Raw genomic sequence first — 15,074 nt, 5'->3', positions numbered from 1 at the left:
GAGAGAGAGCAGAGACAAGGTGAGACAGAGAGACAGAGAGCCTAGACAGGGTGAGAGAGACAGAGAGCCTAGACAGGGTGAGAGAGAGAGAGAGCAGAGACAGGGTGAGAGAGAGGAGAGAGAGAGAGAGCAGAGACCGGGTGAGAGAGAGAGAGAGAGAGAGAGAGAGGGAGAGAGAGAGAGAGAGAGAGCAGAGACCGGGTGAGAGAGAGAGAGAGAGAGAGAGAGAGCAGAGACAGGGTGAGAGAGAGAGAGGGAGAGAGAGAGAGAGAGAGAGCAGAGACCGGGTGAGAGAGAGGAGGGTGAGAGAGAGGAGAGAGAGAGGAGAGAGAGAGAGAGAGAGCAGAGACAGGGTGAGAGAGAGAGAGGGAGAGAGAGAGAGAGAGCAGAGACAGGGTGAGAGAGAGGAGGGTGAGAGAGAGGAGAGAGAGAGAGAGAGAGAGCAGAGACCGGGTGAGAGAGAGAGACCGGGTGAAGAGGACTGGTGGCAGTAGGAAGGAGGTGAACAGTAGGAGGCAGCAAGAAAACATGTTTGTCATTCATCTAATTCTGTATGAATTTCATGAAATTCTGTTGTGATATTTTCTGTGATATTTCTGAGAATCAGTGAGATATTATAGATGAAATGTTCTGAGAATCTCAGTGTGTGTGTGTGAGATGTTTTTATGGATATAGATTTATTATGCTCAAGTGCGTTGATGTAATCAGACTGAAGAGTAGTTGAGTTTATTCATAGTGATTCATGCTATATGAACACTGAGTGAGTACTGCTGCTGCTGCTGCTGCTGCTGCTGCTGCTGCTGCTGCTGCTAGTACTGCTGCAGCTGGTGTATTTGATTTGGCTTGTATCCCAAACGTATAATAACATTTCAAGAAACAATAGGTTTTAGGTTTAAACAGTGTTATCTTGTACTGGAGGAACCGCAGAGGAACCGAGCGCAGGATCAACAACGTGTTACGTTTATTTATAATCAGCGATTGATGATTCTAGTCCGTCTGCTCGTTGCTATAACAACCGTTCTGCTGACTATTACAAAAACTCAGAATAAAACAGTAACAGATCCACTTTTTTAGAGCTGACTCGGGGAGGGGGAGTAGGGGAGTCAACTGGGGAGGGGGAGTAGAGGGGGTTGACTGGGGAGGGGAGTAGGGGGGAGTCGACTGGAGGAGGGGGAGTAGAATGACACCTGGTTTAATAATTCACACGTATTTGTTGTTGTGTATTTTCAGACGAGAGTAATTTAGACTCCACGTTAACGGCTACGGACACCAACAATCAACATCTCGGTAACCTAGCGACGGATATAACGAAGTCGTCGATAAAGAATGTAAAACGTCGTCGAGATTCGACGAATAAACAGATTTATACTGAAATACAACATCTCGATAATGAGAGGTAAAATATCACGATATATCACGATATATCGCTCATTCAGATATATCACTGAGATTCGCTCATTCAGATATATCACTGAGATTCACTCACTGCGATATATCACTGAGATTCACTCACTGCGATATATCACTGAGATTCACTCACTGCAATATATCGCTGAGATTCACTCACTGCGATATATCGCTGAGATTCACTCACTGCGATATATCGCTGAGATTCACTCACTGCGATATATCGCTGAGATTCACTCACTGCGATATATCGCTGAGATTCACTCACTGCGATATATCGCTGAGATTCACTCACTGCGATATATCGCTGAGATTCACTCACTGCGATATATCGCTGAGATTCACTCACTGCGATATATTGCCGAGATTCACTCACTGCGATATATCGCCGAGATTCACTCACTGCGATATATCGCTGAGATTCACTCACTGCGATATATCACTGAGATTCACTCACTGCGATATATCGCTGAGATTCACTCACTGCGATATATCACTGAGATTCACTCACTCAGACTTACTGATTATTTGATATATTTACAGACAGTGTTTAATACAAGAAGTACAAGATGAAGAACAGAGGAGACAGTGGTACCACGAGCATCTTTACGGTATCAACTGTCAACTCGAACAATTACCCTTTAATAGTAAGGTATGTGTTACGCCAATAGGGGGCGTTGTGTATATATGAGATGTAGTTCGGTATGTATTCACTAGAGGGCGTTGTGTGTATATATATATTTACAGCAGGCGGATCAGACTCGTAAACACCTACAGTTCGAGGCTCAGAGAGTTCGTGCTCTGATGCATGAGAATTTTGGAACGGCCGAACAGATTCAATCACGTCACGCAGCTCGAGTTTATAGACTTAACATGATCGAACAGGAAATAGTACGTATTCAACAACAGCGCCACCTACAGGACGGAGCGCACCAACAACAGCAGCAGCAGCGTTATCCGCTGGATGGACCTCATCAGCAACAGCAACGCCACCGTGAGGGACACGCGGTAACTATTAGTTCTATATAGATTGATTGTTGGAGGTGGCGTCATTTTAAAGTTCGTGTCTTACGTTTATTCTAAAGCAGCGAAGTTCAGAAAAAAGAGATTCGGGAACATGTGATCACAACGAACTGGAGAAAGATGGAACTGTTTTCCGTGACGTAGCAACAAATACATTTACCTTAGATACGGTCAGTTACTATAGCAACTGATATAGATATGTGCAGTAGCAGCTGTAATAATGGTTTCTGATTGTTTTATAGAAGAACGAACCTGAAGTTGAACCTCAGCCTAACGCGCGGATAATGCCAGCTCATCACGCTCGCGTAGGATCCAGTATGGGGACACAAACTACTGACTGTAGCGCCATCTATGAGGAAATGCAACAACCGACTGGATTTCACAATCAGAATATTCCGGCGTTGTATCACGGAGCGTGGCCTCCATCTATAGAACAAGGTAATACTTCATCCTCCGTACTCTACGTCTGTCTGTCCGTCCGTCTGTCTGTCCGTCTGTCTATGAATACTGTATGTATAGTGTTGATCATGTATTATAGGTGGCGTTGTCGATGGTAATATGGCCGCTGTTATTGGTAATGAAACGTCGAGTCTGATGAGTTTTCATTCTAGTAACGTATCTACTGCATCGCGTAGAACACCGTCGACTACTAGCGCCACCAACCAACAACTCGGTACTAACAAGGTACGTTACCGTACAATCTATTGATTCAAGATATTTAATTAATTAAAGATGTTTAATTGATTAATTATTTTGTGTTTATTTACAGCAAGTTGAAATGGTATATTCTTTATTATCGATGCTTGGAACTCATGATAAAGATGACATGAGTCGTACACTGTTAGCGATGAGCAGTTCACAGGATAGCTGTATAGCTATGAGACAATCGGGTATAAATACCACCCTCCACTTTAACTCCCCTTTAACTCCCCTTTAACTCCCATATACCCTTTACTCCATACCCCCTTCGCACAATGACAATCAGGTATATACAATCCTAACAATCTGCTGTTTTCTCGTTGCTAGGTTGTCTACCATTATTGATTCAATTGTTGCACGGTAGCGATAAAGATTCCGGGTTGCTAGGTAACACACGCGGTAGTAAACCGGCTCGAGCTCGGGCGGCGGCTGCGTTACACAATATCGTACATTCTCACCCGGATGATAAACGAGGTCGACGAGAGGCTCGCGTTCTGCGTCTGCTAGAACAGATCAGAGCTCACTGCGATCAATTAGTAGATAATATAGAGGAAGATGATGAGGACAAACAACCAAATATAGGTATGTATTCATCATCATCATCATCTATCAGGGTGGCGCCACTGACCTGGAAAACGCAGGGAATCAGAAAAATCTAGGAAGAATCAGGGAAAACTTAGGAAATTATGGCAAAACACAGAAAAACTCAGGGAATTTTGATAATGTTATTGACCATGTTTTTCTTAATCAGTACGTTATTAAATGAAAAATAAATGAATTGTAACATTTTAAACCTAGAAATTTCTCTGATTCACTCAGGGGGAATTTTGTGTAATAACATGGAAAAATCTGGGAAAACTGAGGTGATATGTAAATGGGTGAAAAGTGGCAGCACCGTGACTAGAGTTCAAGTATTTTTATTATCATTCTCATGTGTTTGTGTATGTATTATAGGAGCACGTTTAGGAGATATAGATCATCATCCCGGTCCGGCTATCGCTGCTTTAATGAAACTATCGTTCGACGAGGAACACAGACACGCCATCTGTACACTAGGTACGGTACTAATTCCTACACCGCGTCAGACTCCCGTGATTCACCGATCGATGATATATGTTTGATATTGTTTTTAACAGGTGGACTACAAGCTATAGCTGAATTACTGAGAGTCGATCACGACATCAACCAGAACACGATGGAACAATATAACATCACGATGAGACGTTACGCGTGTATGGCTTTAACAAACCTTACGTTCGGAGACGGAACTAATAAAGCTCTTCTTTGTTCGATGAAATCATCCATGAAAGCGCTAGTCGATCAGTTACATTCTAGTAACGAAGATCTCCGCCAGGTGGCCGCGAGTGTTTTACGTAATCTATCGTGGCGCGCGGATCTCGCTAGTAAGAAGACTCTACGAGAGGTCGGCGCGGTAACCACTTTAATGAACGCCGCGTTAGACGTACGCAAAGAATCGACGTTGAAATCGATTCTCAGCGCCCTCTGGAATCTATCGGCGCATTGCAGCGAGAATAAAGCGGATATTTGCTCGGTAGATGGCGCTTTAGCGTTTCTGGTATCGACTCTCACGTATAAGAGTCCGTCTAAAACTCTTGCTATTATTGAAAACGGAGGTGGAATATTGAGGAATATTTCTAGTCATATCGCGGTTCAGGAGGATTATAGACAGATTCTTAGATTACACAACTGTTTACAAATATTACTGAAACATTTACGCTCACCGAGTTTAACTATCGTTAGTAACGCTTGCGGAACATTGTGGAATTTATCGGCTCGTTGTCAGGAAGATCAACAGGCATTGTGGGAAATGGGAGCGGTTAGTATGTTACGTAATTTAGTACATTCGAAACATAAGATGATATCGATGGGATCGGCTGCGGCGTTAAAAAACCTACTCGCCGCGAGACCTCACGTCAGCTGCCTCGATACGACCTCGCGAGGTCAAAAATCAGACATGCCGACTCTAGCCGTTCGCAAACAGAGGGCGCTAGAGGCCGAACTCGATAGCGAGAATTTAACGGAAACGTGCGAGAACGTCGAATCGCCGCAACCGAGTCCGACCGAAGTCCAGCGCGGGAATGCCGGTAAATTCTTTTACTCGAACGAAACGTGCGGAGTTTATCAAGTTTCTGAAAACGAACATCGACGAGTTTTAATCCCGGGACATATTTATCAGAATCCTCCGAGTCGTGGTAGTTCACCGATGGGTGATAGGGGGCGCTCGGTGTCTCGTAGCGGCAGTCACGATAGTATCCACTCCGATATATCTCACGATCGATCGCGCTTAAAAAATCAATACTATCAAACCGCGAGCACGTTACCTGATCGGCGGTACGGTAACGCCACCTACAGGAGCCCGGAGTCGACTTTAGATCGACAGAATTTACCGAACAGTCGAATCGTACAGGCGATGAGAGAGGTGGCGCTGCACGCCGGAATCGATAACAATCAACAACCGGTAGTTACCGTCGGTACCGATTTAAGCAACCAGATGGCGCAGTTAACGCTCGATCACGAGGACGGTCCCGTTAATTACTCGCTGAACTTTCAAGAGAAAGAAACCGATATCGATTACGAACCGTTGCCTAGCGACAAACCGACACAATACACGGAAACGGATTTAGATAACGACGATCAACCTACGAATTATTCGATACGTTACGCGGAGCAGACGGACGACAATCACTTCTCCGATCAACCGATTGATTATAGCGTGCGTTACCAGGATACCGACGAGCATTGTTATAACGATAATTTCGGTAACGACGATCAATTAAAAACATTCTGCACGGAGGGAACTCCGTTAAACTATCTCTCCACGGCGACATCTATGAACGATTTATCGGCAAAAATAGAAACGATCGTCGAGGGCGACGAGGAGTCGTTAGAACAGACGGAACCCAAACAGCAGACGCTGCGCGTTAAAGAGAAAACAGACGCTGGAAATGAAAAAACGAAACAGTTTCAGGTCGAAGGAACTCCTGCAAGTTTCTCACACGCGAGTTCGCTTTCTAGTTTAAACATGTCCGACGTTCGGGACGTTCAAACCGAACCTTCCTCCGTCGGGACACCTCCAGCTAGTATCCCCGACACCGCTAAATCATCCAGTATACGTCAAACAGGTGGCGCCACCGGCGTACCGACGTCTAAAAGCGTTACGTTCGACGTAAACAATCAGATTCAGGAAACTCCGTTGATGTTCTCGAGATGTACGTCATTAGGGTCGCTCGATAGTTTCGATACTCATTCGGTTCACAGTTCGGTGATTAGTGAATACAGCAGACGCACGAGCGAGGTCGTATCCCCTAGCGATCTACCCGATTCACCCAGTCAGAGTATGCCTCCGTCTCCGCGTCGGTTTAAATCTCCGATACCTTACGATTTAAACGACGATATTCGAGAAACCGACCGATCGACTACAACAATACAAACGGCATTTTATATCAGACCGGTTACTAAGCAACCGGATACGGCGATACAGAACAACGATCAGGAGACTGAACCCGAGCAGCAGGAGCAGCAGCAGGAGAGAGATGGAGGAGGAGATGTATTTAAAGATGCTCCTATCTCGTACGCGGTAGAAGGCACTCCGTATATTCTCTCAACCGCCGGTAGTTTGAGTGAATTATCGTTTAACGGCGCCGCGGAAACTGAAACCATGGAAACTACGGAACCCGCTGAACGCGTAGCGACGGACGAGGAGATACTTCACGACTCGTCGATATCCGAGGTATCCGAGGGTGAAGAGGATATCCTCGCTCAATGTATCAACTCGGCGATGCCCGTCAGTAACAGTCTGAAAAAAATCAAACGCGCCAATAACAACAATAGTAGCGGCGTCGCCGGCGGCAACAATGAGAAAAAACAACGACCGATTAAAACTGAACCTCCGAAAAAACATTTACAACGTTTACTATCGCCTCCACAAGGGGGCGTTAACTACGATTACGGCGGCGACACCGTGCAGCATTACGCCGTGGAAGGAACTCCGTTAAATTTCTCGACTCCCGGTTCCCTTAGCGACATCAGCAGTCTCGCGTCGGAGGAGTCGTCTCCGGAAAAACGGGGAAAACCCACGAGAAAACTATCATCGTCTCCGGGAGCTTACGACGATATAAAATCAGACACTAGCTCCATCAATGAGGAGAATGAGGAACTACTCAGCGAATGTATACGATCGGCTATGCCTAAAAGTAAAAAGAAATCGTCGGAACGTCGGACTCCGGATCGGACTTCCTCGGAACGGCCGATAAAATCAAGTGGGACTAAAGTAAAACCTCCGGTTCCGATTAGAACGTCAAGTTTTACGTCTCGTTCGACAGATATAGGTTCAGGAGGAGGAGGAGCAGGAGGAGGAGGAGGAGGAGGAGCAGGAGGAGCAGGAGCAGCAGACGTACTCGGTGATTCAATACAATCATACGCTACTGAGGGAACTCCGTTACAATTCTCTACCGCTACTTCACTCAGTGATCTATCGATTATATCTGAGATGAAACCAACTCGAACCCGACCTGAATCTCGTCCTGAATCTCGACCTGAATCTCGACCTGAATCTCAAGCTGCAGGTTTCGATTCTCCGAGAACGTTTGGTTTAATCGAAGGAACTCCGATGATATTCTCGAGGAACGACTCGTTGAGTTCGTTGAGTTGTGAAGAAGATGCTGAATTTTCAACCGCGACAAAATCTCAACTGAAGAAAGATTCTCGTTTGAATAAACAGCAGCACGGAACCGGGTCCGGGTCGGGGTCCGGGTCAGGGTTAGCTGCGATGAAATCACGATTACAAACTCCTAAACGTTCGGGTAATTCATCACCAGGGGGCGCTGATAATCCGAGTATATCGATGTCGTCACGTGGCGCCCCCAGTGGTCGTTCTAGTAACTCACCGGATCAATTAAAAACATTCGCTGTCGAGGGAACTCCGTATTGTTTCTCTCGTAACTCGTCGTTAAGCTCGTTGCATAGCGACGATCAAGCCGTATCCCAGCGACAGCGTAGTCATAGCGGCGACCATCACCGTGGCGACCATCACCGCGGCGATTCATCCAACAGCTGTAATAGTTCGTTAAGTTCATTAAGCGTTGATTCAAACGACGGCCTCGAGAGGGCGCTACTGCAGGAATGTATCAGTTCGGCGTTACCGAAAAAACGTACGGAACAACAATCGGTGAAATCGGCTTCATCATCGGCCGAGTCCAGAAACCAGTCCGCCGAACGCGAATTCAACTTGAATCATCGCGTAAAACCGGCGTGGGTAGATGGCGCCACTAATAGCGAACGAGTAAAGTCTAGACGTTCATCTAACGAGAAACCGTCGAGAACGGCTCCGGCTCGGACCGCGACTCGGACCACGGCTCCTCCGACTTCACTTCCTTCATCACGCAGCGATAATCAATTACATCATACGGCATCAAAAAACGAAATGTCTTCCTCTGCTGTTTCTACGGCAACCATTCTCCACGCGCAACAAGACGTCTCTCCGATGGAAAACTTAACGGAAATCTGGCGTAACCAACCGCATCGGTCGCTCGACGAAATTAAACTCCGTTCAAATAAAACTGATTTCCCGTCACGTGCCACCAGCTGGCGCCGGTGTCACTCGACAGAAAATGACTTTCGCAAATATCGAAAACAAGCGTCAAATATTCAGAAAATCTGCGGCGGTTCGGAGAAAGAAAAATGGATTAATTTAGAGAACATGGCGTTAACGATCGTCCTGAGAAACGACAGCGACTCGGAGGACGACGCAGCCGTTACCAGGCAACAACAACAACAACAATACGCCGCGCCGATCGATAATAAATACCTGGACAGTGGAGAATACTTAGAATCAGCAGAGGAAGTCGTATCCGAGGGCAACGAAAAACAGGACAGTTCTAAATCGGACACGAGCAGTTCGGACGCTAAAATCACCGTTCTGGAGGACGATGATTTTACTTTGTCGTTATCGGACAGTTTAAAAAATAACGATCAATTTCTAGATTCGAATTCGCTGTCGTTAGACGTTACGGAAAGTTTGGATTACGAAGGTGGAAACAATAGTGAAAGTTTGGAGATCGATTGCTCTGATTTCGTAAAAGGCGTCGAAGACGATAAAACCGAGATGGATATCGACGACCTTGACCTCGACGAGGACGCGGAGAGCGAGTTGGATATCACGGCGGAAACGTTCCCCGACGACGAGGTGTTACACGAGGAGGATCTAGAACGAGCTCTGGCAGGCGTGGGTCGTTATACGTCGTCGGAGGACGAACACGACCTTCGCTCGTCGTTGGAGGAAAGTGAGAAAATATCCGGCGATCTGAAAGAGAAGGAGAAAACAAACGATGAAATGTTGGAGTCGTTTTATTCGAGGGAAGGAAGCGATTTAACGATGAATTCATCGCTGTACGCCCGGAGCGAGCGGAGCGACGTCAGCACCTCCGGACCGGAGAACGATATCACCGTTATCGATACAACAATCGTTAATCGCATGCAGGAAAGTCTCGACGATCTAAAAGATGGCGCTCTAATCGACTCCGAGGAGGAGGAGGAGACTGCGGCGATTGAGGATGATGAAATTATTACCGTCGATATTTTATCGAATAAGAAAATATTCGATATATCGTCTCCGCAACGCGAGAATATCCAAACAGACTTCGGTTCTAAATCAACTATCGATTTAACTAGAGATGATGAGCCCACTGAACACCAGGTGGCAGCACTGATAGATGAAGACGAATACCAGGTGGCAGCACTGATGGATGGAGACGAACACCAGGTGGCAGCACTGATAGATGATGACAAACGCAAGGTGATAGAACTGATTGATGAAAACGAACACCAGGTTGCAGCACTGATCGATGAAGACGAACACCAGGTGGCAGTACTGATCGATGAAGATGAACACCAGGTGGCAGCACTGATCGATGAAGACGAACACCAGGTGGCAGTACTGATCGATGAAGATGAACACCAGGTGGCAGTACTGATCGATGAAGACGAACACCAGGTGGCAGTACTGATCGATGAAGATGAACACCAGGTGGCAGTACTGATCGATGAAGACGAACACCAGGTGGCAGCACTGATCGATGAAGAAATAAATCTAGATGATGAACAGTTTCCTGGTGAAGATGAATTGATAGATGTGAGAGAATCAGTAGATTTAGAAGAAGCTCTTGCTCTGAACGCTAGTTTAGTTGTGTCTGAACTGGGAGCTTTAGAGGCGTCAATCAGTAGTAGTTTAGATGAAGAGAGTTTAATCGAGAATGAACCTCCCATTTCTCTTGTATCTAACGATTATTCAGAAAGTTTAATCGAAAATGAGAAACAGATATCACTAAAATCAGGAGTGGAAAGTTTAATCGAGAATGAACTTCCTCCGTCTTTAGTTTCCAACGACTACCAGAATTACGCGATTGAGTCGGACACCGGTTCAGAGGTTTCCGATTGTTTCCTGAACGAGACGTACGACCTTGACAGCGAGGCGTCGTCCACGGCGACGTTACCTTCCTCCGATACTCAACAGTTGGAGCCACCCGTCGTCGAAGAAGAGATAAAACGACCTCGAATCTGTCGACCGGGTGAAGGTCGTATCAAGGAGAAAGAAGACGCTCCGAAACTGGTTCGCGGCGGACGCAAGAGTTTATCCGGTATCTACGGTAACCGATCAGCCGCGGCGATCGCAGAGATTAAATCGGTTACTCAGAAACCGGCGGCGCCGATAAAACTATCGAAATCTGCTGCTCAACGATTGGCTATAATTAAAGGCAAACAAGCGCAAGAACAGGCAGGTAAAAACCGTAAAACTACGACAGCAACAGCGGCAACAACTGTGGTAAAACCTCCGTCAGTGAGAGGAGGAGCCAAGTCCAGTCCTAAACCCGCTGTTAGTGTTACCGCGAAAAATCAACTACAAAAAACAACTCCGAAATCGACGCCTGTTAAACCGGGTAAACAGACACCTACGAGTAGAATCAGTCCGCCGAAAGTGTCAACACCTGCCGTTACTAGAAACACAGCGAAAAAACCTGCAGCATCGGCCGAATCTAAAAAAGTGTCTCCTAAAAAACCCTCGGGGCAAACAACGAAGAAAAAGAGCGAAGAGGAAGAAGAGAAACCACAACTCATTAAACAGGGTACGTTTACTAAGGACTCGACTACGACAACAAACGCTCCGGTTATCTCTCCATCAACAATAGATCAAAACGGTAACCAAACCATTACCACGGAAACTAAAACAACCGTTAACAATACGACGAAACAACGAAACGTTACGAAAACAACGACGAATAACAGAAACTCTCGACAGACGGAATCTAAAACAAACGTTAAAACACGACAGCAGCAGCAGCAGCAGCAGCAGCAGCAGCAGCGTGGATCTAATAGAGATAAAACTCCTTCACGTTCAAATCCGCGTTCAACAACTCAAAATCCTTCGCGTTCAGCAGTTCAAACACCGCGTTCAAATTCTCAAACTCCGCGTTCAACGGTTCAAACACCTTCGCGTTCGGGAAGTCAAACACCTTCGCGTTCAACGACTCCGGTTCGTAAGTCATCGTTACCGGGGACTCCGAGTAAATCAGTAGAAACCAGTCGACGTTCATCGTTCAGCAGCAGCACTCCGAACTCTACTCCCAGTAAATCAGATTCAGGATCGAATCCCGGATCCGCGGTGAAGAGAAAACCAGCCGGAGTTATCGGTAAAAAACAAGTATCTAGTCGTATCGCCACCTTGTGGAAGAAAGATGAATCGACGACGGGTTCGAGTAACGATTCAATCAACGAAATCGTCAATAATACGATAAAAACCGCGAATAAAACGACGAATAATCAACAGAAGAGCGGTCGTCGCTCGGTAACGCCGGTACGCGGCAGCGCTGTCAATAGAGGGCAGCCGAATCGTAAAGGTTCGATGACGATGCCAGTGATGGGAACAACCGTTCGAGAAGGTGGAACTATAACACGCAGTTCAACTTACGATAAAATACCGTCGGAACCTGATCCTAATAGTTCACATGATAGTTCACAGGGGGAGTCACTGGTATCTAGTCAGTTGAATACGTCCGGGGAGAGCAGTTCTAGTCATAGTATCGAATCTAAATCAACTCCTAGTAAAATACCAGCTCCGTCAACTCATACTCCTTCAACTCCTGCTTCCAGTATTCCGAAAATCACATCACCTTCGACCAAAATAACGGCCACGAGTTCCGGACTGAAATCTCGATCAAAGATCGCTATAGCATCAAAACCGTCGCCGGGTAAAACATCGCCGACCAGCGGACAAACATCGCAGACCGGTGGTCAAACATCGCTGACCGGTGGTCAAACATCACCGACCACAGAGAAATCGACATCACCAATGGCTAAGGTCGCTCCGGTAGTTATGAGGTCGGAGCAATCCTCCGAGCTGGAGGTGGAGTCTCCGTCTGCTGCGGATAAAACATTTCGGATTGAAAAACTTTCTCAAAGTGAAAACGAACAAAAATTCAGTGAAAGTGACATTTTTCGTGAGCAGACAGACATCGATACCGTGTCTGCTGCACCAGGGGGCAGCACCGCGACTGCTACAGTTGTTAATGTTAGCGATAGCGGTGATGATGTTCGCATTGTTACTACTTCCGTTACCCCGAGCAACGTAGAAAAACCAAACATCGACACTACCTCACCTCCGCCTAAATCAAAAACTCCGTTTTCTAAATTCAGTCTGTGGCGTAAGAAAGACTCTATGCAAAAATCAAACGCAGCGCCCTCTAGTGGCGCGCGTACTCCCGAATCGCCGAAATCACCGAGTAAAACTCCGACCAAACAGAACGCACCGCGATTTCCGTCGCTAGATGGCGTTACTAGCGCTGTACAGATGTCGCAGAGTACGCATGATTTATGTTCTCCGGAGAAGTTGTGCTCGGGTCCCGGTCACAGTATCAACGTTAACAACAAATTCACCGCTAAAGATCTTACCAAATCGATGACCTTACCGGCGACCTTGAAATCAGGTTGCCCGGCGACGAATGCGGCGATCGTTCAACCGTTTAATTATAACCCGAATCAACAACAACAGAAGATCGTTACCACGCCGACGAAACCGATGACTAAAACGGAAATGTTGATGGCTCGTCGTCGACAAGCTTCGCTGAAACACAAAACAGACGAATCCGACGAGCAGAAACAACGCGGTTGCATGGTAACCACTGTATGACATCATACTGTATCTATTTATGTTAGTTAACCCTTTCAATGCCCGATAGCGCCATCTCATTTCAAAAACAATTAAATTTATTCCGTATTTTTGGTGCTTCGTTCATCGTGCTAGTTATACTCAATACTCCCTCTATTAACGGTCAGTTGTAACGTGTGTGATTGTGCTGCCACCTATTTAGTGTGATTGTGCTGCCACCTGTAGACGATGTTTAAAACTATAAACGTTGTATTTAATATTTATGTACATGAAATGACCTCAAATGGTGCTGCTTATTATAATATGTAAATATTTCTATAATTAATGAAAATAGGAATCATTAGATCATTTTGAACCCGAACTCAGATCAGTGAAATCTTGAAGAACTGAGTCTCTCATTACAATCATTTCAGTTCATAATGAATTCAAGCCTTCCCCCTTATATAATACATGTCTAGATATTACTGGTATACGTATCATCTGAATCTTACTGCGGCATGTGAACGTCACCTTAACGTGTTTATGTAAATATTAGATGTAAATATTATACGTGTCACAAACTTGTATTTAACCGAATACCTATCGACATCCCTTAACCTTGACCCTGAACTCTGTCAGGGTTACTTAGACAACTAAACCCTAACTGTCTCAAGGTCAGACATCCAAACCATATAAACCCTGAACTCTGTCAAGGTCAGACATCCAAACCTTACAAACCCTGAACTCTGTCAGACTGTTCAGTATCGGGTTATTCTCATCTCGATAAAGAAATTATGGGTAGAAATTTTCTTTACTTTTTTGTGCAACTAAATGAATTTATTTCATACGTGTTTTTTATCTGAAAAATTTTGGCGTTGAAAATTGATAATGGGTCAATGTTGTGGACATATTTATATTGATGGTTGATAGGGGGCGTTGTTTTGTGGATATTTATGATTGATAGGGGGCGTTGTGGAGCCAGTGTCTGCATTTTTTTTAGCTTATCTAGTCACTCAAATATTCAATAGGTGGCGCTTATATTTGAAATGTAGGAATAACTATCATCACCGATATTGATGATTTTTATTCCGAGGACAATATTTTGTTTTGTGATGCCTTGAAAATGAAGCGTTCTTTCGAAATTCGAAGCTTCATCGACTGGGCGATGAATCTCAGAGACCCCTGGTGGTGTAAACTGTAATTATTCCTTTCTATTACATCTGTGAGGGGAATATTTCTCGTTTCCATCCAAATTCATTCTGGAGTTTATAGTTTGCTTTCTAGTAATCGCTCCAACTGTTTGTCGGAGAGTGTCTGAAATTTACAGCTTTATTCACAAAAAGTGACTCGGTTTTATTTGACACTTTGTGAAATCTAGGACTTTAACTGTTTATACTCATTTTCTATATAGTTGTACCAGAAAAATAATGGTTGCTAATTAATTGAAATTAATTAAATAATCAGTAATTAATAATTGATAATCAGTAATTAGTGGCTATCATACGGCTTATAAATTTGTAGTAGTATTGAAGTCGACTTATCCTCACTTACCAGCGGCCGGACTCTGCTGCCAGGTCTAATTAAAGAGGAGGTATGCCCTGGTAAGTGAGGATGTACAATGTATTGATGTTTGTGTATGTTCACTACACTAAGTGTGTGTATAAATTATAACGTATTTATTGATTAACAAATAAACATTTCTTCATTTAGTCTCCTTTAGAAACGACATTAGACTTATTGGTTTGTGATTGGATGAAGCGTGCGGGCAGGGCGTGCAGGGCGGGGG

General features: G+C 45.1%; 1 protein-coding gene across 1 annotated transcript; it reads left to right on the top strand.

Moving 5' to 3' along the window:
- The first annotated feature begins 1,982 nt into the window (after positions 1–1,982).
- LOC141904792 (uncharacterized) lies at positions 1,983–14,973 on the top strand. Its single transcript, XM_074793465.1, has 10 exons — positions 1,983–2,059; positions 2,155–2,415; positions 2,493–2,600; positions 2,676–2,868; positions 2,969–3,114; positions 3,200–3,320; positions 3,457–3,711; positions 4,084–4,185; positions 4,266–7,364; positions 7,479–14,973. The coding sequence occupies exons 2-10, from the start codon at positions 2,212–2,214 to the stop codon at positions 13,328–13,330; spliced, it is 10,080 nt and encodes a 3,359-aa protein (XP_074649566.1). The 5' UTR covers positions 1,983–2,059; positions 2,155–2,211; the 3' UTR covers positions 13,331–14,973.
- The last annotated feature ends 101 nt before the right edge of the window (positions 14,974–15,074 follow it).

This window comes from Tubulanus polymorphus, chromosome 4 (genome assembly GCF_964204645.1).
Source record: "Tubulanus polymorphus chromosome 4, tnTubPoly1.2, whole genome shotgun sequence".
In the NCBI taxonomy this organism is placed as follows: Eukaryota; Metazoa; Nemertea; class Palaeonemertea; order Tubulaniformes; family Tubulanidae; genus Tubulanus; species Tubulanus polymorphus.
This window is presented reverse-complemented; position numbering and strand designations above follow the sequence as displayed.